Raw genomic sequence first — 23,233 nt, forward strand, 5'->3', positions numbered from 1 at the left:
TATTTATTATTATTATTTAATCCTTTATTTACAACTTCACCCTGAGCTGGGACAACCCTGGGGCTGAGCCCAACGTCACCTTCTCAGCCCAATTCCAGTGGTGAGTGAGAATAAATCCCTTTTTTACCACACCAGGGGTCAGGCCTTGTGCTGCATCACCACAGGATGATGGTGTTATTGATCCTGGGCTGTTTATTTTGGGGGTGTTATTGATCCTGGGCTGTTTATTCTGGGGTGTTATTGATCTTGGGCTGTTTATTTTGGGGGTGTGATTGATTCTGGGGTGTTATTGATCCTGGGCTGTTTGTTTTGGGGGTGTTATTGATTCTGGGGGTGTTAATTCTGGAGTGTTATTGATTCTGGGGTGTTATCGATTCTGGGCTGTTTATTTTGGGGGTGTTATTGATCCTGGGGTGTTTATTCTGGGGTGTTATTGATCCTGGGCTGTTTATTTTGGGGGTGTTATTGATCCTGGGGTGTTAATTCTGGCCTGTTTATCCTGGGCTGTTTATTTTGGGGGTGTTGTATATCTTGGGGTGTTGTTCATCCCAGGGTGTTGTTCCTGACCTGTTTATCCTGGGGTTGTTGTTCATCCCAGGGAATTGATCCTGGGGTATTGATCCTGGGCTGTTTATCATGGATGTGGTTTATTCCAGGGTGTTGTTTATCTTGGGCTGTTTATCCTGGGGGTGTTGTTCACTCCAGGGTGTTGTTCACCCCAGGTTATTGATCCTGGGCTGTTCATCCCAGGCTGTTGTTAATCTCAGAGTGTTGTTCATCCCAGGTTGTTCATCCCAGGGTGTTGTTTATCCTGAGGTGTTGATCCCAGCCTGTTTATTGTGGGGGTGTTCTTCCTCCTGGGAGTGTTTTATATCCTGGGGTGTTGATCACAGGCTGTTATTTCTCCAGGGGCTGTTGATTCTCCAGGGGCTATTGTTTCCCCTGGGGTTGTTGTTCCTCCTGTTGCTGTTTTTCCTCCTGGGGCTGTTTCTCTTGCTGGGGCTGTTGTTCCTCCTGAGGCTGTTGTTCCTCCTGGGTGTGTTTTATATCGTGGAGTGTTGATCCCATGGTGTTGCTGATCCGAGGGCTGTTGTTTCCCCTGGGGCTGTTGTTTCCCCTGGGGCTGTTGTTTCCCCTGGGGGTGTTTAGCAGGCTGTTGTTTCTCCTGGGGCTGTTGTTCCTCCTGGGGGTGTTGTTTATCCCCAAGTGTTTATCCCATGGTGTTGTTCCTTCTGGGGCTGTTGTTCCTTCTGGGCTTGTTGTTTCTGCTGGGGCTGTTGTTCACCCCAGGCTGTTACTGATCCCAGGTGTTTATCCTGGGGCTGTTACTGATCCCAGGTGTTTATCCTGGGGCTGTTACTGATCCCAGGTGTTTATCCTGGGGCTGTTACTGATCCCAGGTGTTTATCCTGGGGCTGTTACTGATCCCAGGTGTTCACCCCAGGCTGTTACTGATCCCAGGTGTTTACCCCACACTGTTACTGATCCCAGGTGTTTACCCCACACTGTTACTGATCCCAGGTGTTTATCCTGGGGCTGTTACTGATCCCAGGTGTTTATCCTGGGGCTGTTACTGATCCCAGGTGTTTATCCTGGGGCTGTTACTGATCCCAGGTGTTCACCCCAGGCTGTTACTGATCCCAGGTGTTTATCCCACACTGTTACTGATCCCAGGTGTTTATCCTGGGGCTGTTACTGATCCCAGGTGTTCACCCCACACTGTTACTGATCCCAGGTGTTCACCCCACACTGTTACTGATCCCAGGTGTTCACCCCACACTGTTACTGATCCCAGGTGTTTATCCCAGGCTGTTACTGATCTCAGGTGTTTATCCCAGGCTGTTACTGATCCCAGGTGTTCACCCCACACTGTTACTGATCCCAGGTGTTTATCCTGGGGCTGTTACTGACCCCAGGATTTCCCCCCACACTGTTACTGATCCCAGGTGTTTATCCCACACTGTTACTGACCCCAGGATTTCCCCCCACACTGTTACTGATCCCAGGTGTTTATCCCACACTGTTACTGATCCCAGGTGTTCACCCCACACTGTTACTGATCCCAGGTGTTTATCCCAGGCTGTTACTGACCCCAGGATTTCCCCCCACACTGTTACTGATCCCAGGTGTTCACCCCACACTGTTACTGATCCCAGGTGTTTATCCCACACTGTTACTGATCCCAGGTGTTTATCCTGGGGCTGTTACTGATCCCAGGTGTTCACCCCACACTGTTACTGATCCCAGGTGTTCACCCCACACTGTTACTGATCCCAAGTGTTCACCCCACACTGTTACTGATCCCAGGTGTTCACCCCAGGCTGTTCTGTGCCCACAGGCCCACGCTGGAGGACGAGGGCTGGCAGGATCTCCAGGGCTGCCAGGCTGTGTCTGCCCCGAGCTGTGATTTCTCCTCGGCCATCTCCGAGTACTACGACTTTCACTACGTGAGGCTGAGGGCCCAGGCAGGGCCACTGCTGTCCCCGTGGTCACAGCCCCTGGAGATGGTGCCTGAACACCTGGGTATGAGCTCGGGGCTGCTGGGGGGGCTTTGGGTTCCTTTGGCACCTCAGGGGAGGGTTCTGCTCCTCTCAGAACAGAACCCAGCTCAGAGTTATCGGCAATTGAAGGAGAGATGGGGAGACTGACCATGATCAGAATCTGATTTTACTCAGGTTTTCCAAGAACTTATATACCATTTCAGTAACTTAATGATTTCTACTACAACAATTAAGTTAAAAGATACAAACAACTCATACATTTTTCAACATGTCCATGTAGGGGGTTGACTGAATCTTCTTCTCTTAAGCAGGTTTCTAATCCCATCTTCTCATGAACTCAAAGTTCTGTTTGTTCTTTCCAGGACATCCTAGTCACCAGACTAGATATGCTAATTAAGTCTGTCTTACTTTCGTGAATCTCCATAAGAGGTGGCCTCACCTGCAGGGAATTCAGCCCTGAGATCCAACAGGATCTGGAGCTGCTGGAGAGATCCAGAGGAGCCACAGGGCTGGAGCCAGGCTGGGAGAGCTGGGGGTGCTCCCCTGCAGAGGAGAAGCTCCAGGGAGAGCTCAGAGCACCTAAAGGGGCTCCAGGAGAGCTGGAGAGGGACTGGGGACACGGGATGGAGGGACAGGACACAGGGAATGGCTTCAAAGTAGGATGTGATGGGATCTGGGGCAGGAATTGTTCCCTGGGCTGGAATTCCCAGATTTGCTGTGGCTGCCCCTGGATCCCTGGCAGTGCCCAAGGCCAGGCTGGACATTGGGGACAGTGGGAGGTGTCCCTGCCATGGCAGGGCTGAGATGGGATGAGATTTAAGGTCCTTCCCAAAGCAATCTGGAATTGGGGATTGTAGAAAAACCACTATCAAAACAATGGTCACAGCAGGACAGGGTGGGTTTCCCAACAGGAGCATCTGCAGTTCTGTCTTTTCTAGAAAAGGAAAACTACTCCCAAGTGGTGCTGGTTTCCTGACTGAATGTCCTGTCACTCTCTATTTTTCCCAGATTATTTCTTGGAAAAAATAAGGAGATTTTTGTAGAATCCCAAACTGGTCTGGATTGGGAGGGACCTTAAAGCCCATCCCATTCCACCCCCTGCCATAGACCAGGTTGCTCCAAGAATCCTTTTTCAGGAAGTTTTCAGCAGTTCCAGTGTGGTACTGAAGCCCTGAATTTATTGGACTGAGCTAAGTCTCTTCCCCTGCATGTTTTAGAATAATTTAAACTGATTTTTTTTTTTAACATTTAATGGTAATATTCCATTTTAACTGCTTTTAAAACCAAGTTATGGTAGTTGGTTGTTAGGTTAAATTCTTTTAGAAACTACCTGAATCATGAAAACTTAAGATCTTTTAGGTGATCAGTCAAAAGAATTAAAAATAAGATACCACAGGCAGGTATTTTAGGTTTATTATTGTATTTCCTCAAAGTAGGCACATTTAACTTCTTTTTTCTTTCCACATTTGCAGCTCAGATTGGTCCACCAGGGCTGGAATTGCAGTCCACAAATGGGGTGATAAAAGTTAAGGTTTCTCCTCCAGAAGCAAACCAGAGGAAAAAAATGTGGATTGATGATCTGAGTTTCAAATACAACCTGGTCTTCTGGGAAAACTCATCCCATGCTCAGGTATGAACATTTCTTTTTTTGTTATTTTACCTCATCAGAACTGTCAGAGATGGATGAAATGGAATTATTTGGTGTCATTGCTCCTGTGTGGTTTGAAAGTTGGGGGAAGTGGTTTTTTCCTGGTGGGATGATTTTGTTCTTACTGTAGGATTGTTTTATTGGGATTGCCCTGATCAGGGATTTTTTTGGGGGGGTGTTGTCATTGTGAGCTGGTTCCCAAAGTATTTTGTGTGTCCTGCAGAGCACCCGGAGCTCTCCTGTGAAGAGCAGGAGAGAAACTCTTCCTTTTTTTAATAATTTTTAGGGCAATCTGTGTTCTTTTGGGAGATCAAATCAGAACCAGCACTTCAGAAAGGACCTGGAGGGGCTGGAGAATGTCCAGGGAGGGGAAAGGAGCTGGGAAAGAGAATGGAGAATTCCTGAGGGAGATGGAAAAAGGAATGGAGAATTCCTGAGGGAGCTGGGAAGGGAATGGAGAATTCCTGAGGGAGATGGGAAAGAGATGGAGAATTCCTGAGGGAGATGGGAAAGGGAATGGAGAATTCCTGAGGGAGATGGGAAAGGGCTGGAGAATTCCTGAGGGAGATGGGAAAGGGATGGAGAATTCCTGAGGGAGATGGGAAAGGGCTGGAGAATTCCTGAGGGAGCTGGGAAAGGGATGGAGAATTCCTGAGGGAGATGGGAAAGGGATGGAGAATTCCTGAGGGAGATGGGAAAGGATGGAGAATTCCTGGGGGAGCTGGGAAAGGACTGGAGAATTCCTGAGGGAGATGGGAAAGAGCTGGAGAATTCCTGATGGAGATGGGAAGGACCACAAAGTCTGGGAAAACAAAAGCAGGGAGGTGAGAGGACAGAGGAGAGTTTGGGTGATGAGGGATGGGAATGTCCTGCTTCCCATTAATATTCTGGAATATCTGTGGGGTGAATTCCTGGCTGTCCCAAATCCTTCCCCACTTCCCATGGCAAAGGAGCCCAAAATGCTCCTGCCTGTCAGTCACTGCCCAAACTGAAATGATTTATTAAATATGGATATTGATCTGGTATGGACACCCAATTCTGACTGATAAAAGACCCTCTAACAGTTTAGAGATATTTAATTCTACCCTGGGCAGCTTTGTGGGGTAATCAACCCTTAATACTCACTGCAAAGTTACAAGTCATTCTGGAGTCTGTTTATTTACAAAAAATAAACAGAATTGAATATCCAAAATACAATTTCATAGCACTAACACCTCCTATTCTCCTCTTCTATGGTAATTAGTTTAAAAGGCTAATTAAGCATGCGTGGTTTGCTCCCTGAATTGGGTTTTTTATTAGGGTGGGGTCATAAAAAGAGGAAGCAGGGTGAGTCTTCCTCATTCTGAATTTTTAACTTCTTTAATAGATGACAACACAAATGAGCTCTGGGAGAATCTTAATTTCCCCCCTCTGTGACTTTTGAATGGGTTTCCAGATATAAAAACTTGCAATTTTTACTGTCCTTTTAGCTCTGTTTATCAGTTTTCTCCATTTCTCATTATGAACACAGCTAAACAAACATAAGAATGACAAACAATTGGTTATTTAGATCCGGGATAACTATCTTAACTCTTCCTTCTTTTAACTAATTATTAACTCTTAATTATTTCTAGCAAAGCCTGTCTATCTATCTATCTATCTATTCTAATTAATTCTAGCAAAACCTATCTATCTACTCTAATTATTTCTAGCAAAGTCTATCTCTATCTATCTATCCATCTATTATCTATCTATTCTAATTATTTCTAGCAAAGTTTATCTATCTATTCTAATTATTTGTAGCAAAGCTTATCTATCTATTCTAATTAATTCTATCAAAACCTATCTATCTATTCTAATTATTTCTAGCAAAGTTTATCTATCTATCTATCTATCTATCTATTCTAATTAATTTTAGCAAAACCTATCTATCTATTCTAATTAATTCTAGCAAAGCTTATCTATATATCTACTCTTAATTAATTTTATTAAAACCTATCTAATTATTTCTAGCAAAGCCTATCTATCTATCTATCTATCTATCTATCTATCTATCTATCATCTATCTATTCTAATTAATTCTACCAAAGCCTATCTATCTACTCTAATTAATTCTAGCAAAGTCTGTCTATCTATCTATCTATCTATCTATCTATCTATCTATTCTAATTATTTCTAGCAAAGTTTATCTATCTATTCTAATAATTTCTAGCGAAGGTTATCTATCTATCTATCTATCTATCTATCTATTCTAATTAATTTTAGCAAAACCTATCTATCTATTCTAATTAATTCTAGCAGAGCTTATCTGTATATCTAATTAATTTTAGCAAAACCTATCTATCTATTCTAATTATTTCTAGCAAAGCCTATCTATCTATTTATCTATCTTATCTATCTTATCTATCTTATCTATCTATCTATCTATCATCTATCTAGTCTAATTAATTCTACCAAAGCTTATCTATCTATTCTAATTTATTCTAGCAGAGCTTATCTATATTTCTACTCTTAATTAATTTTATTAAAACCTATCTATCTATTCTAATTATTTCTAGCAAAGCCTATCTATCTATCTATCTATTCTAATTAATTCTATCAAAACCTATCTATCTATTCTAATTATTTCTAGCAAAGTTTATCTATCCTAATTAATTCTAGCAAAGATTGTCTATATATCTACTCTAATTAATTCTAGCAAAACCTATCTATCTATCTATTCTAATTAATTCTAGCAAAACCTATCTATTCTAATTATTTCTAGCAAACCTTATCTATCTATCTATCTATCTATCCTAATTAATTCTATCAAAGTCTGTCTGTCTATCTATCTATCTATCTATCTATCTATCTATATCATTCTAATTATTTCTAGCAAAGCTTATCTATCTATCTGCTCCAATTAATTCCACCACATCCTATCTTTATCTAAAATCTCAACTCTCCTAAAATCCTTAGAATCTTTTAAAATTCCCATCTCAAACCTGGAAACTTCCCTTCAGGATTTCTCCAGCTCAAAGCCCATCCTGCTTTATCTATTTCACCTTTTTAGGTGGAATGTTACACAAATGGGCTCAAACCCTGCAAAATGATCATTTTAAAGTGTTCCTGGGGAGGCAGAGTCATCCTCACAGGTTCTTTTTTTGTGTTTTTTCCTTCCAGGTGCAGAGAAAAAACATTTTCCCTGTGGACACCATTGATGATCTTACCCCAGACAGCACCTACTGCTTCAAAGTCCAGGCCAATATCCCCATGGAGGGAAAAAAGGGCCTTTTCAGCCCCGTCAGCTGCGTGAGAACCACCCACAAAGGTACCCAGGAAAGCAGGTTCTCTGCAAATTATTGCTTTAATTAAACTGGAACACAGTCAGGTGTTCTGGAGCAACAGAAATAGGGCAGAAGGGCCAAATTCCTCTTCGTTTTGGTATTAAAATATAATTATATAATTTTTTAATATATATATATATATAAAATATATATTATATATATTATATATATAAAATATAATTTTATATATTTATATATAAATATATATTATATATTATATAGTATCTATTATATATAATATATTATATATTTATATATAAATATATATAAATATATATAAATATAATATATATTTTATATAAAAATACATATAATATATAATATATATATATAATATAAAAAACATAAAATCAGATTCTCTGCAAATTATAATTTGAATTTAGCTGGAACACAGTCAGTCGTTCTGGAGCAACAGAAATAGGGCAAAAGGGCCAAATTCCTCTTCATTTTGGTATAAAATAATATATATATATAAAAAATTATATATTATATATAGTATATATAATATATATAAAATATTAATTTATATATTTATATATTTAAGTATATAATATGTATTATATATATTATAATATATAATATATAATTATATATAAATATATAATGTATTATATATATTATAATATATAATATATAATTATATATAAATATATATATAATATAATATATATATAATATAAAAAATACAAAATCCTCTTAATTTTGGTATAAAAATATATATTATATATATAATTATATATATTATATGTATTATATAATATATATAATATAATTTTATATATTTATATATAAAAATATATATGTAATATATCATATTATATATTATATATTATATATTATATATTATAATATATAATATATATTATACTATATAATACATATAATATTATATATATTATATAATATTATATATTATATGTATTATATATATGATGTATATTATATATCATATATATAATTTTATATATAAATATATAATTATATAATATGAGATATATAACATATATTATATATATATTACCCTTCTCAATCAACATAAAATATGTCAAGGATAGAATTTTAATAAAACAAAGAGAGTTTTGCCTTGAGGCAAATTTTAACATCAATTTGGAACAAAACCTTCTTTGTGTGTTTTGGAAAACTGTTTTTTAATCAGGAATAAAAAAAAAACCCACAAAAGCCTCTGGGGCACTTGGCACTCAAGGAATGCACAAAAAATTGAGCTGAGCTTAAAAAAAATCGTAGTTTTATATAATCCTTGGGGAATTGGTTGTTCCAGGCTTTGAGGGGGCACTTTGCCACCTTGGTGTGGAAAATTAAATTATTTTTTGTGCTGTGCAGTTGTTTTCAGAGGTTTGTTTTAGGAAAAAATAACTTAAATAAATTAAAAAATGATAAAAATAATAGAAAGTCAAATATTAGATTGGACAGGGGGTGGTGAATCATAATTAGCTGATGGTTCATCAAAATGTAAGGAATTAATGATAAATGAAAATTATTTTATGCACAAAATCCATTAATTATTGCACATCTGTGTCTTTTAAAAAGATTAAAAGAATACATATATATTTTTAAAATATTTAAATAATTAATACTTGTTTTATTAGGACACACATGTATTATATCTTATATTTTATTTTTATATTTATTTTATTATATATTCTATAATATATATATTATAATTTTATATAAAATTATATTAATTTTCTATTTATATAAATATATTATATTTTATTTATATAATGTATATATTTTATACATTAATATTTTATGCATTAAAATAGTTAAAATTTGCCTGCAACTTGATGCATACAAATTTTAATTATTTTAATAAAATATAAAAATAATACACCTTCATGTTTTAATAAAATATTAAAAATAAAAAAATCAAAATGTACAATAAATACAGATGTGTATTTTATACATCTTTTATTTATAAAATACATCATCATGTATTTTATAAATAACATTTATACATGTTATTCCCAAGCCAGTTTTTTTTCTGTACTTTAATTTTTTCTTATTATCCGTGGGGTTTTTTTATTATTATTATTATCTTGGATCTAAAAATCAATTTTCTGAATTAATTTTTAGCTGATTTTTGAATTAAATCCTTGACAGGCTCCTTCACATATCACATCCTTTATAATAAATAATCTTTATTTTCATGATTGACCACCAGAAATACCCATTCCCTGTCCACACCATGAAGTTTTTTGATAACTTTGGATTTTTTTTATTATCTTGGATCTAAAAATAAATATTCTGAATAACATTTATACATGTTATTCCCAAACCAGTTTATTTTTCTGTACTTTAATTTTTTCTTATTATCCGTGTTTTTTTTGTTTTTTTTTATTATCTTGGATCTAAAAATCAATTTTCTGAACTGATTTTCAGCTGATTTTTGAATAAAATCCTTGACAGGCTCCTTCACATATCACATCCTCGCAACCTTTATAATAAATAATCTTTATTTTCATGATTGACCACCAGAAATACCCATTCCCTGTCCACACCATGACATTTTTTGCTAACTTTGGAATTTTTTTTTCCCTTTTGAGCAGTGACTGACCTCCTTTGTGCCACCAACCTGAGTGTCCTAGCTCTGAACATGAAATTCCACCTTGTCTGGAGCAACCAGGAAAACCAGGAGGTGAATTACAACGTGCAGTATCTCTAGTGAGTCCCTTTATTCTGCATTTCCCAGAAATTAAAATGAAATATTTGGTATTTTGGGTGTAAATCAGAGTGTGAATGGCTCATTGCTGTGAAAAGAAATCCCTGGAATTTCAGGGCACTGAGATGTTTTTTGGGGTGTTTAAATCCCTGATGCCAATGCTGAGAGTGATTTTTAAAGCTGGGAAAGTTAAATTGTTTAGTGGTTTTTTTGAATGGGAAGGAATTAGAGGAGTAAAAATGAGCAGAAATGTATTTATTGGAGGTTTCAGTTCTCAGCAGTTTGGGTTTCTTCTGGGCAGGTCCAGATGGGGGAGAAAACACAAGGTAGAATATCAAAAATACAATGTGTGACATTAAAAAATCCTGTATCACATTGAAAAAATGTTGTGTCACATTAAAAATATTGGATCACATTAAAAAAAAAAGGTTGTATCACATTAAAAAAAAGGTGTCACATAAAAAAAATCTTATAGCACATAAAAAAACGTTTTACCACATTAAAAAAAAAACAGTGTATCACATTAAATATGTTTTATCACATAAAAAAAATGTTGTACCACATAAAAAAATGTTGGATCACATTAAAAAAATTGGATCACATTACAAAAATGTTATATCACATTAAAAAAATGTTGTACCACATTAAAAAATGTATCACATTAAAAATGTTGGATTACATTAAAAAAAAAAGTTGTATCACATTAAAAAATCTTGTATCACACAGAAAAATCTGGTATCACATAGAAAAATCTTATATCACACTCAAAAAAATGGTGGATCACATTAAAAAAATGGTATATCACATTAAAAAATGTTTTATCACATAAAAAAATCTTGTATCACATAAAAAAAATCTTGTATCACATAAAAAAATCTTGTATTGCATTAAAAATCCTGTATCACATAGAAAAATCTTATATCACATAAAAAATCTTGTATCACATTAAAAAAACCGGTGTATCACATTAAAAAAACTGTTTTATCACCTTATAAAAACCTTGTACCACATAAAAAAAACATCAAATCACCTAAAACCCCCTGGTGCCAGGTGAAATAACCCTCGTGTCACATCAAACCCCATTGGATCACATACAGAAAATCAGATTAAAACCATATTGTGCCATAAAAAATACCATAAAACCCTTAACACATCCCATAAAACCCACTGAATCACATCCAAAATCCCCTTTTAGAATTCTTATAATTTGGGAATTTTTTGGCCTGACAGGAAAGTCATGGACAGCCCTGAGCTATGTGAAAATTCACTTGGAATTCCACAACATTTCATTTTCTCTGGCTGAAGTTTTGCTCAAAGCCCTGATTTATATTTCCTGGAGAACTTTTCACTTGGATTTCCACAACATTTCATTTTCTCTGGCTGAAATTTTCCTCAAAACCCTGATTTATATTTCCTGACCCCTTTTTCATCTTCATTGCTCCACTCAGAAATATCTCACATTAAAATACTGAATTTTTTTTTGGTTTTTTTTTCATCAATAGAGACCTTTTTGCCCATAAAAAATGCCATAAACCCCCATCACATCCCATAAAACCCATGGAATCACATCCAAAAATGCTCATTTAGAATTCCTATAAAGCTATAGGAACATTTATCTATCTCCAGCTGTTGCATAAACACCATGACCAGGACCTGCCTGAAGATGAGGGATTTTTTGGGAATTTTTTGGGAATTTTTTGGCCTGACAGGAAAGCCATGGACAGCCCTGAGCTACGTGAGAACTTTTCACTTGGATTTCCAAAACATTTCATTTTCTCTGGCTGAAATTTTCCTCAAAACCCTGATTTATATTTCCTGACCCCTTTTTCATCTTCATTGCTCCACTCAGAAATATCTCACATTAAAATACTGAATTTTTTGGATTTTTTTTTCATCAATAGAGACCTTTTTGCCCATAAAAAATGCCATAAACCCCCATCACATCCCATAAAACCCACGGAATCACATCCAAAATCCCCTTTTAGAATTCCTATAAAGCTCTGTCTATCTCCAGCTGTTACATAAACACCATGACCAGGACCTGCCTGAAGATGAGGAATTTTTTGGGAATTCTTTTGGCATGACAGGAAAGCCATGGACAGCCCTGAGCTACGTGAGAACTTTTCACTTGGAATTTTCACAACATTTCATTTTCTCTTGCTCAAAACCCTGATTTATATTTCCTGACCCCTTTTTCATCTTCATTGTCCCACTCAGAAATATCTCACATTAAAATACTGATTTTTTTTTTGGTTTTTTTTCATCAATAGAGACCTTTTTGCCCATAAAAAATGCCATAAACCCCCATCACATCCCATAAAACCCATGGAATCACATCCAAAATCCCCTTTTAGAATTCCTATAAAGCTCTGTCTATCTCCAGCTGTTACATAAACACCATGACCAGGACCTGCCTGAAGATGAGGGATTTTTTGGGAATTTTTTGGCATGACAGGAAAGCCATGGACAGCCCTGAGCTACGTGAGAACTTTTCACTTGGAATTTCCACAACATTTCATTTTCTCTGGCTGAAATTTTCCTCAAAACCCTGATTTATATTTCCTGACCCTTTTTTCATCTTCATTGTCCCACTCAGAAATATCTCACATTAAAATACTGATTTTTTTTTTGGTTTTTTTTCATCAATAGAGACCTTTTTGCCCATAAAAAATGCCATAAACCCCCATCACATCCCATAAAACCCATGGAATCACATCCAAAATCCCCTTTTAGAATTCCTATAAAGCTATAGGAACATTTATCTATCTCCATCTGTTGCGTAAACACCATGACCAGGACCTGCCTGAAGATGAGGGATTTTTTGGGAATTCTTTTGGCATGACAGGAAAGCCATGGACAGCCCTGAGCTACGTGAAAATTCACTTGGATTTCCAATTTCACTTGGATTTCCACAACATTTCATTTTCTCTGGCTGAAATTTTGCTCAAAACCCTGATTTATATTTCCTGACCCCTTTTTCATCTTCATTGTCCCACTCAGAAATATCTCACATTAAAATACTGAATTTTTTTGGGTTTTTTTCATCAATAGAATGAAAAAATCGTGTTTGTTTTTGCCCCAAACAAACATGATTTTCTTGAGGAATTTTTTTTTGCTGGATTTGACCCCCAAACTCTTTGCTTGTGTCTTGCAGTGGGTACCAGAAGAAGGTCCCTGATTATTCAGACAAGTGGCACAGTGTCCCTGGCTGTGAAAACATCACCAGCACCTGCTGCAATTTCTCCTCCATCATCAGCACTGGATTTTATTACCTCAGGGTGCAGGCCAGGGGACACAACAGATCCTGTTTCTCCAGCGAAATCCAAGTGGATCCTCTGGAAACAAGTAAGGAAATGGCTCAGGAAAATTTGGGTCAAATGTCTTTGTGAGATGAGAGGATTTCATAAGAGTATAGTGAGAATAATTTAAATATTCCTCAGGATTTGATATTCTGAATAACGCTATGAAATTAAACTTCTAGATTTGTATTTCTTTAAAATTATGGATTTCACTGAGAGTATTTGGTGCAAACTGAAATCTTTATCAGAACTTGATATTCTGAATGAAACTATGAAATTAGACTTCTAACTTTGCATTTCTTAAAAATTATCATGGATTTTATTTTTATTTTATTTATCATGGATTTTTATACTGACACTATTTGGTACATAATTAAAATCTTCCTCAGGAGTTGATATTCTGAATGAAACTATGAAATTGCACTTCTAACTTTGTGTTTCTTAAAAATTATCATGGATTTTATTTTTATTTTATTTATCATGGATTTTTATACTGACAGTATTTGCTGCATAACTGAAATCTTTATCAGGACTTGATATTCTGAATAACACTACGAAATTACACTTCTAACTTTGTGTTTCTTAAAAAATATCATGGATTTTATTTTTATTTTATTTATTATGGATTTTATACTAACAGTATTTGCTGCTTAACTGAAATCTTTATCAGGACTTGATATTCTGAATGAAACTATGAAATTACACTTCTAACTTTGTGTTTCTTAAAAATTATCATGAATTTCACTGAGAGTATTTGGTGTAAACTGAAATCTTTATCAGGACTTGATATTCTGAATAACACTATGAACTTAAACTTCTAACTTTATGTTTCTTAAGAATTATCATGAATTTTATTTTTATTTTATTTATTATGGATTTTATACTGACAGTATTTGCTGCATAACTGAAATGTTTCTCAGAACTTGATATTCTGAATAACACTATGAAATTACACTTTTAACTTTGTATTTCTTAAAAATTATCATGGATTTCACTGAGAGTATTTGGTGCATAACTGAAATCTTTCTCAGGACTTGATATTCTGAATGAAACTATGAAATTAAACTTCTAACTTTGTGTTTCTTAAAAATTATCATGGATTTTATTTTTATTTTATTTATTATGGATTTTTATACTGATAGTGTTTGGTGCAAACTGAAATATTTCTCAAGACTTAATATTCTGAATAACACTATGAAATTACACTTCTAACTTTGTGTTTCTTAAAAATTACCATTGATTTCACTAAAAGTATTTGGTGCAAACTGAAATCTTCCTTGGGACTTGATATTCCGAATGAAACTATGAAATTAAACTTCTAACTTTGTGTTTCTTAAGAATTATCATGGATTTTATTTTTATTTTATTTATTATGGATTTTATACTAACACTATTTGGTGCAAACTGAAATCTTTCTCAGGACTTGATATTCTGAATGAAACTACGAAATTAGACTTCTAACTGTGTGTTTCTTAAGAATTATAATGGATTTTATTTTTATTTTATTTATTATGGATTTTATATTAACACTATTTGGTGCAAACTGAAATCTTTCTCAGGACTTGATATTCTGAATAACACTATGAAATTACACTTTTAACTTTATATTTCTTAAAAATTATCATGGATTTCCCTGACAATATTTGGTGCATAACTGAAATATTTCTCAAGACTTAATATTCTGAATGAAACTATGAAATTACACTTCTAACTTTGTGTTTCTTAAGAATTATAATGGATTTTCTTTTTATTTTATTTATTATGGGTTTTTATACTGGCACTATTTGCTGCATAACTGAAATCTTTATCAGGACTTAATATTCTGAATGAAACTATGAAATTACACTTTTAACTTTGTATTTCTTAAAAATTATCATGGATTTTATTTTTATTTTATTTATTATGGTTTTTTTATACTGACACTATTTGCTGCACAACTGAAATGTTTCTCAGAACTTGATATTCTGAATGAAACTATGAAATTACACTTCTAACTTTGTGTTTCTTAAGAAATATCATGGATTTTATTTTATTTATTATGGATTTTATACTAACACTATTTGGTGCAAACTGAAATCTTCCTCAGGACTTGATATTCCGAATGAAACTATGAAATTAAACTTCTAACTTTGTATTTCTTAAAAATTATCATGAATTTCCCTGACAATATTTGGTGCATAACTGAAATATTTCTCAAGACTTGATATTCTGAATAACACTATGAAATTACACTTCTAACTGTGTGTTTCTTAAAAATTATCATGAATTTCACTGAGAGTATTTGGTGTAAACTGAAATCTTTATCAGGACTTGATATTCTGAATTACACTATGAACTTAAACTTCTAACTTTATGTTTCTTAAGAATTATCATGGATTTTATTTTTATTTTATTTATTATGGATTTTATACTAACACTATTTGCTGCACAACTGAAATATTTCTCAAGACTTGATATTCTGAATGAAACTATGAAATTACACTTCTAACTTTGTGTTTCTTAAGAAATATCATGGATTTTATTTTTATTTTATTTATTATGGATTTTATACTAACAGTATTTGCTGCTTAACTGAAATCTTTATCAGGACTTGATATTCTGAATGAAACTATGAAATTAAACTTCTAGCTTTGTATTTCTTAAAAATTATCATTGATTTCACTGAGAGTATTTGGTGCAAACTGAAATCTTCCTCAGGACTTGATATTCTGAATGAAACTATGAAATTACACTCCTAACTTTGTGTTTCTTAAAAATTATCATGGATTTTATTTTTATTTTATTTATTATGGATTTTTATACTGATAGTGTTTGGTGCAAACTGAAATATTTCTCAAGACTTAATATTCTGAATAACACTATGAAATTACACTTTTAACTTTATATTTCTTAAAAATTATCATTGATTTCCCTGACAATATTCGGTGCAATGTTTTTAGGTGTATTTTTTCAGCTGGATTTTAATTTTTTATTTGCATGTTTTCAGATGGGATTGGCCCTCCTGGGGTGAGGCTGGACCTCAGTGACTCTTTGCTCCACATCATTATTTCTCCTCCAGGAGGACCTGAGGAAATCATGAGGGATAATTATGATTTGTCCTACAGAATCCTGTACTGGAAGAATTCCTCAGATAACGAGGTGACTTATAAATTAATGAAATACAATATAAAATCCATTCTGAATTAAATCCTGAGGGTCACTTCTCCCTGAGGAGCTCCTTGCAAAAAAAGGCACATTTGTGGTGTATCAGTCTCAAAAAAACTCAATTAATTGGGTTTTTTTTTCTGAAAGATTCTATAAAAAACATGATATTTGTGATTTTTATCTCTCAGTGATTGAGATTTTTATTTAATTCTTTCAGAAATCTGATCACTGTGATTTTTATCTCTCAGTGATTGAGATTTTATAAAATTCTTTCAGAAATCTGATCACTGTGATTTTTATCTCTCAGTGATTGAGATTTTTATTTCATTCTTTCAGAAATCTGATCACTGTGATTTTTATCACCCAGTGATTGAGATTTTTATGTAACTTTGAGATTTCTGAAAAAAAAACCAATTAATTGAGATTTTTATGTAACTTTCAGAAATCTGATCACTGTGATTTTTATCTCTCAGTGATTGAGATTTTTATTTAATTCTTTCAGAAATCTGATCACTGTGATTTTTATCTCTCAGTGATTGAGATTTCTATGTAATTCTTTCAGATTTCTGAAAAAAAAAACCAATTAATTGAGATTTTTATGTAACTTTCAGAAATCTGATCACTGTGATTTTTATCACCCAATGATTGAGATTTTTATTTAATTCTTTCAGAAATCTGATCACTGTGACTTTTATCTCTCAGTGATGAGTTAAAATCTCAATTTCCAGGGATGTGGCTTTGTGAGTGAAAAAGTTCATCCAACATAAAAATCCCTGACATTTTAATGGCTCTTTCCATGTTCTTTAAATATTTCTGAGAGTAAAAACTTTTACAATAATTGGTAAAAAGGAAGAAGAGAAGGAAGCAAACTGCAGCAGGGAAGGAATTTTTCCTGGAAAATTGGAATTATGAAATTTCAGAATGGGGGAAGCACTTGGTTCTTGCCCAGGAAGTGTTTGCTGAGTTTTGCTGAGGAAATAGTTTATTTATTTTATTGGATGTGGGAGGTGCTGGAGCTCCTGGAAATCTTCCAGAGGCACCTGGAGGTGATGCTGCTCTCATGTTTAGTCAATATGACGTTAAAAATTCATTCAAATATTGCTGGTGTTTAGTGTAGGATAGTTTTCAAAAAGGTCAATATTCCAAAAGTGGCCAACAATATGCATGGTTTCATCTGGAAATATTGGGAAATGTGTGTATTCTAAAATTTGGCCATGTCTAGAAAAGTAAATTTTCTGGCACGAACACTTAAATACAAAAACTTCAAGCAGTTTGTTTTGCAGAAGCTACAACAACTTGAGAAATAAAATATTTAAAATATATAATATTTATTATATTATATTGTATATATGGACGAGCTAGGAACTCTCTCCAGCCCTGCTGGGGCTGCAGCAATATCTGCCATGTCCCATAATCACTTCTCCACCCCAGGCTGCACAAACTTCAAGCAGTTTGTTTTGCAGAAGCTGCAACAACTTGGGAGTTCAACAAAATAAAACATTTAATATATATATATAATATTATATTATATTATATTGTATTACATTACATTACATTACATTACATTACATTACATTACATTACATTATATTATATTATATTATATTATATATATGGAAGAGCTGGGAACTCTCTCCAGCCCTGCTGGCTCTGGGGCTGTAGCAACATCTGACATTTTCCACAATCACTTCTCCACCCCAGGCTGCACAAACTTCAAAAACTTCAAGCAGTTTGTTTTGCAGAAGCTACAACAACTTGAGAAATAAAATATTTAAAATATATATATTATATTATATTATATTATATTATATTATATTATATTATATTATATTATATTATATTATATTATATTATATTATATTATATTATATTATATTATATTATATTATATTATATATATGGATGAGCTGGAAACTCTCTCCAGCCCTGCTGGGGCTGCAGCAATATCTGACATGTCCCACAATCACTTCTCCACCCCAGGCTGCACAAACTTCAGGCAGTTTGTTTTGCAGAAGCTACAACAACTTGAGAGTCCAAAGAAATAAAATATTTAAAATATATACATGTATTATATTATATATATATATGAACAAGATGGGAAGTCTATTCAGCCCTGCCTGGTCTGGGGCTGCAGCAATATCTGCCATGTCCCACAATCACTTCTCCACCCCAGGCTGCACAAACTTCAAGCAGTTTGTTTTGCAGAAGCTACAACAACTTGAGAGTCCAAAGAAATATTTAAAATATACAATATTTATTATATTATATATATGGAAGAGCTGGGAACTCTCTCCAGCCCTGCTGGGGCTGCAGCAACATCTCACATTTCCCACAATCATTTCTCCACCCCAGGCTGCACTTCTCACCTCTTGGAGATTCCATTTGATGTGATCCCTCCTGTTGTTTTTGCTGTTTTCCCAGGGGGAGGTGAAGCAGAAGGAGGTGAAGCAGACCATGGCCACAGTCCCTGACGTGTCCCCCTCCAGCCTGTACTGTGTCAGGGTCCAGGCCTTCTCCCAGCCCTACAACAAGAGCAGTGCCTTCAGCCAGCAGGAATGCATCCACACCCCTGCAGGTGGGCACAGCCTCATTCCTCCTCCTCTGCACCTGCAATTGTGTCCTTTTTCCTGGGAAATCACAGAGAGCTTCACTCCCCAGTCCTGCAGCTGGGCAGGGAGAGAGGGGTCACTGAATTCTGTGTTTTCGGGGGTGGTTTGGCCTTGGATGTGTCTTGGTCCTTCTGGGTCTGGATCTGCTGAGGAGATAAAGCAGATTTGTCAGGGCTGGAAGCTGCTCTGGGTGCAAAGGGAGAGAGAAGGGGGGGATTGCACTTAGAACAGAACAAATCATAGTGAAGATAATTCACCATAATTTTTAAACTTTATTAACACTGTGAAAATTTCTGACTTTGAAACTTTCTGCCTCAAAGGTAAGAAAATGTAAAAATAATGTCTGGCTCAGTTCAGGATTCATTCATTACTCATTTATATTGTGGTCCTCAGTGCTGTGTCTTTTCAAGCTTAAAAAGAACCAAATCTACTTTTAATCTGAATAAAATAACTATTTTAATCTATTTTCCCCAGGTATTTTAGGTTTATTACTGTAAACTGCTTTTGGGGTGTATTTTCTCAAAGCAGACATTGTTTAATTGCTTTTTTCTTTATCCTGCTATTTAAAATAATCTCTTTAGATCCAAGCAGTGCCTTCAATGCAGACCATGGAATCTTTTCCATGTTTTTATACCTCAGATGGTTTAAATAAAAGTGTGTAATATCACATAGTAAAAAAACTTAGAGTTTAAATTTTTAAAAGAATAATATTGATTTTAAAAATAGTAATATATATAATAATAATAATTTTTTAAAAGTTATATATATAAAACAAAAAATATATAAAGCAAAATATATATCTATAAAACAAAATATATATATATAAACCAAAAAAAATATATCAACCAAAATATATATATATATATAAAAAACAAATAGAAGTTTTAAAGCAGGAACTAGTTCTTCTTTTTCACCTTCTTCTTCCTAAGTCCAAATAGTATTTTGTAATTAGGTAAAAAAAAATATCCACATTACAGGCCACAAGTAATTAGTTATTAAGTGAAAAATAAAAATAATTCAAGTGTCATTTCTGAATGAAACAGTTTATCCTTAAAAAGCCTTATTAAAAAACAAAATAAGAGCCATTTTTTAATTTGTTAACTAAAAATACTGTAAAACTCACAATTTGTAGAACTGTGGGATGGTGAGACTGGAGAATTTTGGAGTTTTTTCCAGCTTTGGTGATTCTGTGTTCTTGTATTTTGTGAAAATATTTTGTGGCTTCTTTGAGCAAAATTATCTCAGATACTGACACAGCATCACTTTTCCCTGGGGGATGTAGAAATGTTGAATTATTTGATAAATTCTGCAGCACATTCAAAGCTGATCTTTAATTTCTGCTGCTTCTGCATTCACTGGACTAAATGTTTTTATTCCCAATTTCAGGCTCACAGTTACCTCTGATCATTTTTGGGATTTTCATGAGTGCCCTGCTGGTTGTGCTGCTGGTGGCCACCCCTCTGGTCTTTGTGCTCTACCAAGCCTACAACAAAATCAAATATGTGTTTTTCCCCTCCTGCCAACCCCCCCTGAACATCGAGGTGAGCTCTGACTTCTCACAGCTTTCTTTGCACAGATTTTTTTTAAAAATCATAGAAAAAAAATGTTTTACCAGTTCTGGCTCAGCCAAGGTTCATTTCAGAGGGTTTTTTTTGTCCAATCTCCAGTTTGGCACAGGTGGGGCTCAGCAAGGATCTTGTTCTGGAATGAAAAGGGGCAAAAAAGGAATGAAAAGGTTTCAGGTGTGTCTGGAAACCTCAAAACACCTGGAATTTGTTTTAATTCTTGTGTGGCCTCCTCAGGCTCTAAGGGATGAAATTCTGCAGTTCTGAGAACTGAGAGCAGGAAAAGGGCTGAGAGAGAATCTTGGAGTCACCTTTTAGTGCTGGATTGTGTGGATGGAACTGGGAGCTGGATCTGTCCCAGGGAACAGGGACAGGAGGAGAGGGAACAGAAAAATGTGTGAGATGGCACTTCATGCTCTGAAAAGAGTCAAAGTTCTATAGGAAATAGATTTTTGGGATCCTTCAAAGGGAGGGGATCTTCTGCAAGGACCCCTTAGGACAGCATTTCAAAACCTTCCAGCCACCTGCTGAGTTTGAGAGAGATCAGAATCCTCTTCTAAGAGCTCTGAGATTGAGGATTCAGGGATTCTTATCAGGGATTGTGTTTCATGGCTTTTGGCCAGAATATATTCTTTTAAAAGGAAAGTCTTTATTTTCTCTTCCTGCAAATATTTGTCTTTCTATTCCTGACTTAAATTACTAATCATTAGCACTGTTATTAATATTATTAATTAATTATTATGGAGGGTCAGGCTCTGCTCCCAGGGAACAGGGACAGGAGGAGAGGAACAGAAAAATGTGTGAGGTGGCACTTCATGCTCTGGAAAGAGTCAAGGTTCTATAGGAAATAGATTTTTGGGATCCTTCAGAGGGAGAGGATCTTCTGCAGGGACCCCTGTGTGTAACACAGCAATTCACAACCTTCCAACCACCTGCTGAGTTTGAGAGAAATCAGAATCTTCTCCTAAGAGCTCTGAGATTGAGGATTCAGGGATTCTTATCAGGGATTGTGTTTCATGGCTTTTGGCCAGAATATATTCTTTTAAAAGGAAAGTCTTCATTTTCTCTTCCTGCAAATATTTGTCTTTCTATTCCTGACTTAAGTTACTAATCATTAGCACTGTTATTAATATTATTAATTAATTATTATGGAGGGTCAGGCTCTGCTCCCAGGGAACAGGGACAGGAGGAGAGGGAACGGCCTCAGGCTGGGCCAGGGGAGGCTCAGCTTGGCCAGCAGCAGGAATTTCCCCATGGAAAGGGGGCTCAGGCCTTGGCAGGGGCTGCCCAGGGAGCTTTGGAGTGCCCATCCCTGGAGGTGTCACCTGGAGGTGGCACTCAGAGCTCTGCCCTGGGGACAAGGTGGGCACAGGGCTGGGGACAATTCCCAGGGAATCATTTGAAAGGATAAGAAATGTGAAAACCATCCTGACTCAAATCTCACCCATTTCTTCCCAAATCCTCACAATTCCCTGGTTTGTGACAACCCCTGCATTGGGATCTACCCTTGAAAAGCAAATAGATGAAATTTCATCTTAGAAAGGAAAAAAGTCTTTTTAAAACCATCAATGAAAGATGGGATGGAATAAAATGGAGAAGTTGTGTCCAAATGAGCAGCTGAGCTGATAAGGGCTGGGTGGGATCCAGAGAGCTGATAAGGGGCTGCAGCAGCACCAGCTCTGTGGGTGTCTCTGCCCTGGGGACAAGGTGGGATGTTCTGGGGGGGCTTTTCCAGCCTCAGGGATTTGAGGAATCTGAACTAAACTAACTAAACTTTATTCTAACTCTAAGTTGGTGAATTTAGGGAAACAAGTGGTGAGTTTGGCGGTAGAAAACCACACGATGCTGCTCAACGTGAACGTGGAACCCCAGACTGGATTGGATTGGATTGGATTGGATTGGATTGGATTGGATTGGATTGGATTGGGTTGGATTGGATTGGATTGGATTGGATTGGGAGGGACCTCAAATCCCACCCAGTGCCAGCCCTGCCATGGCAGGGACACCTCCCACTGTCCCCAATGTCCAGCCTGGCCTTGGGCACTGCCAGGGATCCAGGGGCAGCCTGTGCCAGGGCTCAGCACCTTCACAGGAAACAATCTGATAAAATCACATTTATGTGACTCTGGTGTTAAGCAGAATCAGTATTTAATGACTTAAATCACTATATAATGACTATTTATGAAGTTTTATCTCTTCCCCTTGCTGTTTCTGCCCTCAGGGGTTTGGAGCAGAGACTTTGAGCAGCCCTTACCTGTCAGCTGCAGAGGAGCCAGTGGAGCACTGCTGTGTCATTGAGTCCATGATCACAGAGGAGGGAACAGAAATTGATTTCACAGACTACAAACATTCCAAACACAGCAGTCGAGACTCTGGGAATTACTCCAACGACAACAACTCTTCCGGGAGCAAAGGATCTAAAGAAACACTGGAAAAGGAAATCATGTAACTGTAGGGAAAAAAAAAAAAAACAACAACAAAA

The 23,233-nt window shown here is 35.6% G+C and overlaps 1 protein-coding gene across 1 annotated transcript in view; it reads left to right on the forward strand.

Moving 5' to 3' along the window:
- IFNAR1 (interferon alpha and beta receptor subunit 1) overlaps nt 1-23,233 on the forward strand; it is a 29,241-nt gene extending 6,008 nt beyond the window's left edge. Inside the window, exons 3-11 of the mRNA XM_083855127.1 lie at nt 2,339-2,523; nt 3,974-4,131; nt 7,291-7,438; nt 10,022-10,136; nt 13,289-13,479; nt 16,420-16,571; nt 18,999-19,152; nt 20,573-20,727; nt 22,973-23,233. Of these exons, the coding sequence (XP_083711253.1) occupies nt 2,339-2,523; nt 3,974-4,131; nt 7,291-7,438; nt 10,022-10,136; nt 13,289-13,479; nt 16,420-16,571; nt 18,999-19,152; nt 20,573-20,727; nt 22,973-23,200 (1,486 nt within the window). The 3' untranslated portion in view covers nt 23,201-23,233. The remainder of the gene's footprint in view (nt 1-2,338; nt 2,524-3,973; nt 4,132-7,290; nt 7,439-10,021; nt 10,137-13,288; nt 13,480-16,419; nt 16,572-18,998; nt 19,153-20,572; nt 20,728-22,972) is intronic.

Source organism: Zosterops lateralis, assembly GCF_965231275.1.
Source record: "Zosterops lateralis genome assembly, chromosome: 2".
NCBI classification, from domain to species: domain Eukaryota; kingdom Metazoa; phylum Chordata; class Aves; order Passeriformes; family Zosteropidae; genus Zosterops; species Zosterops lateralis.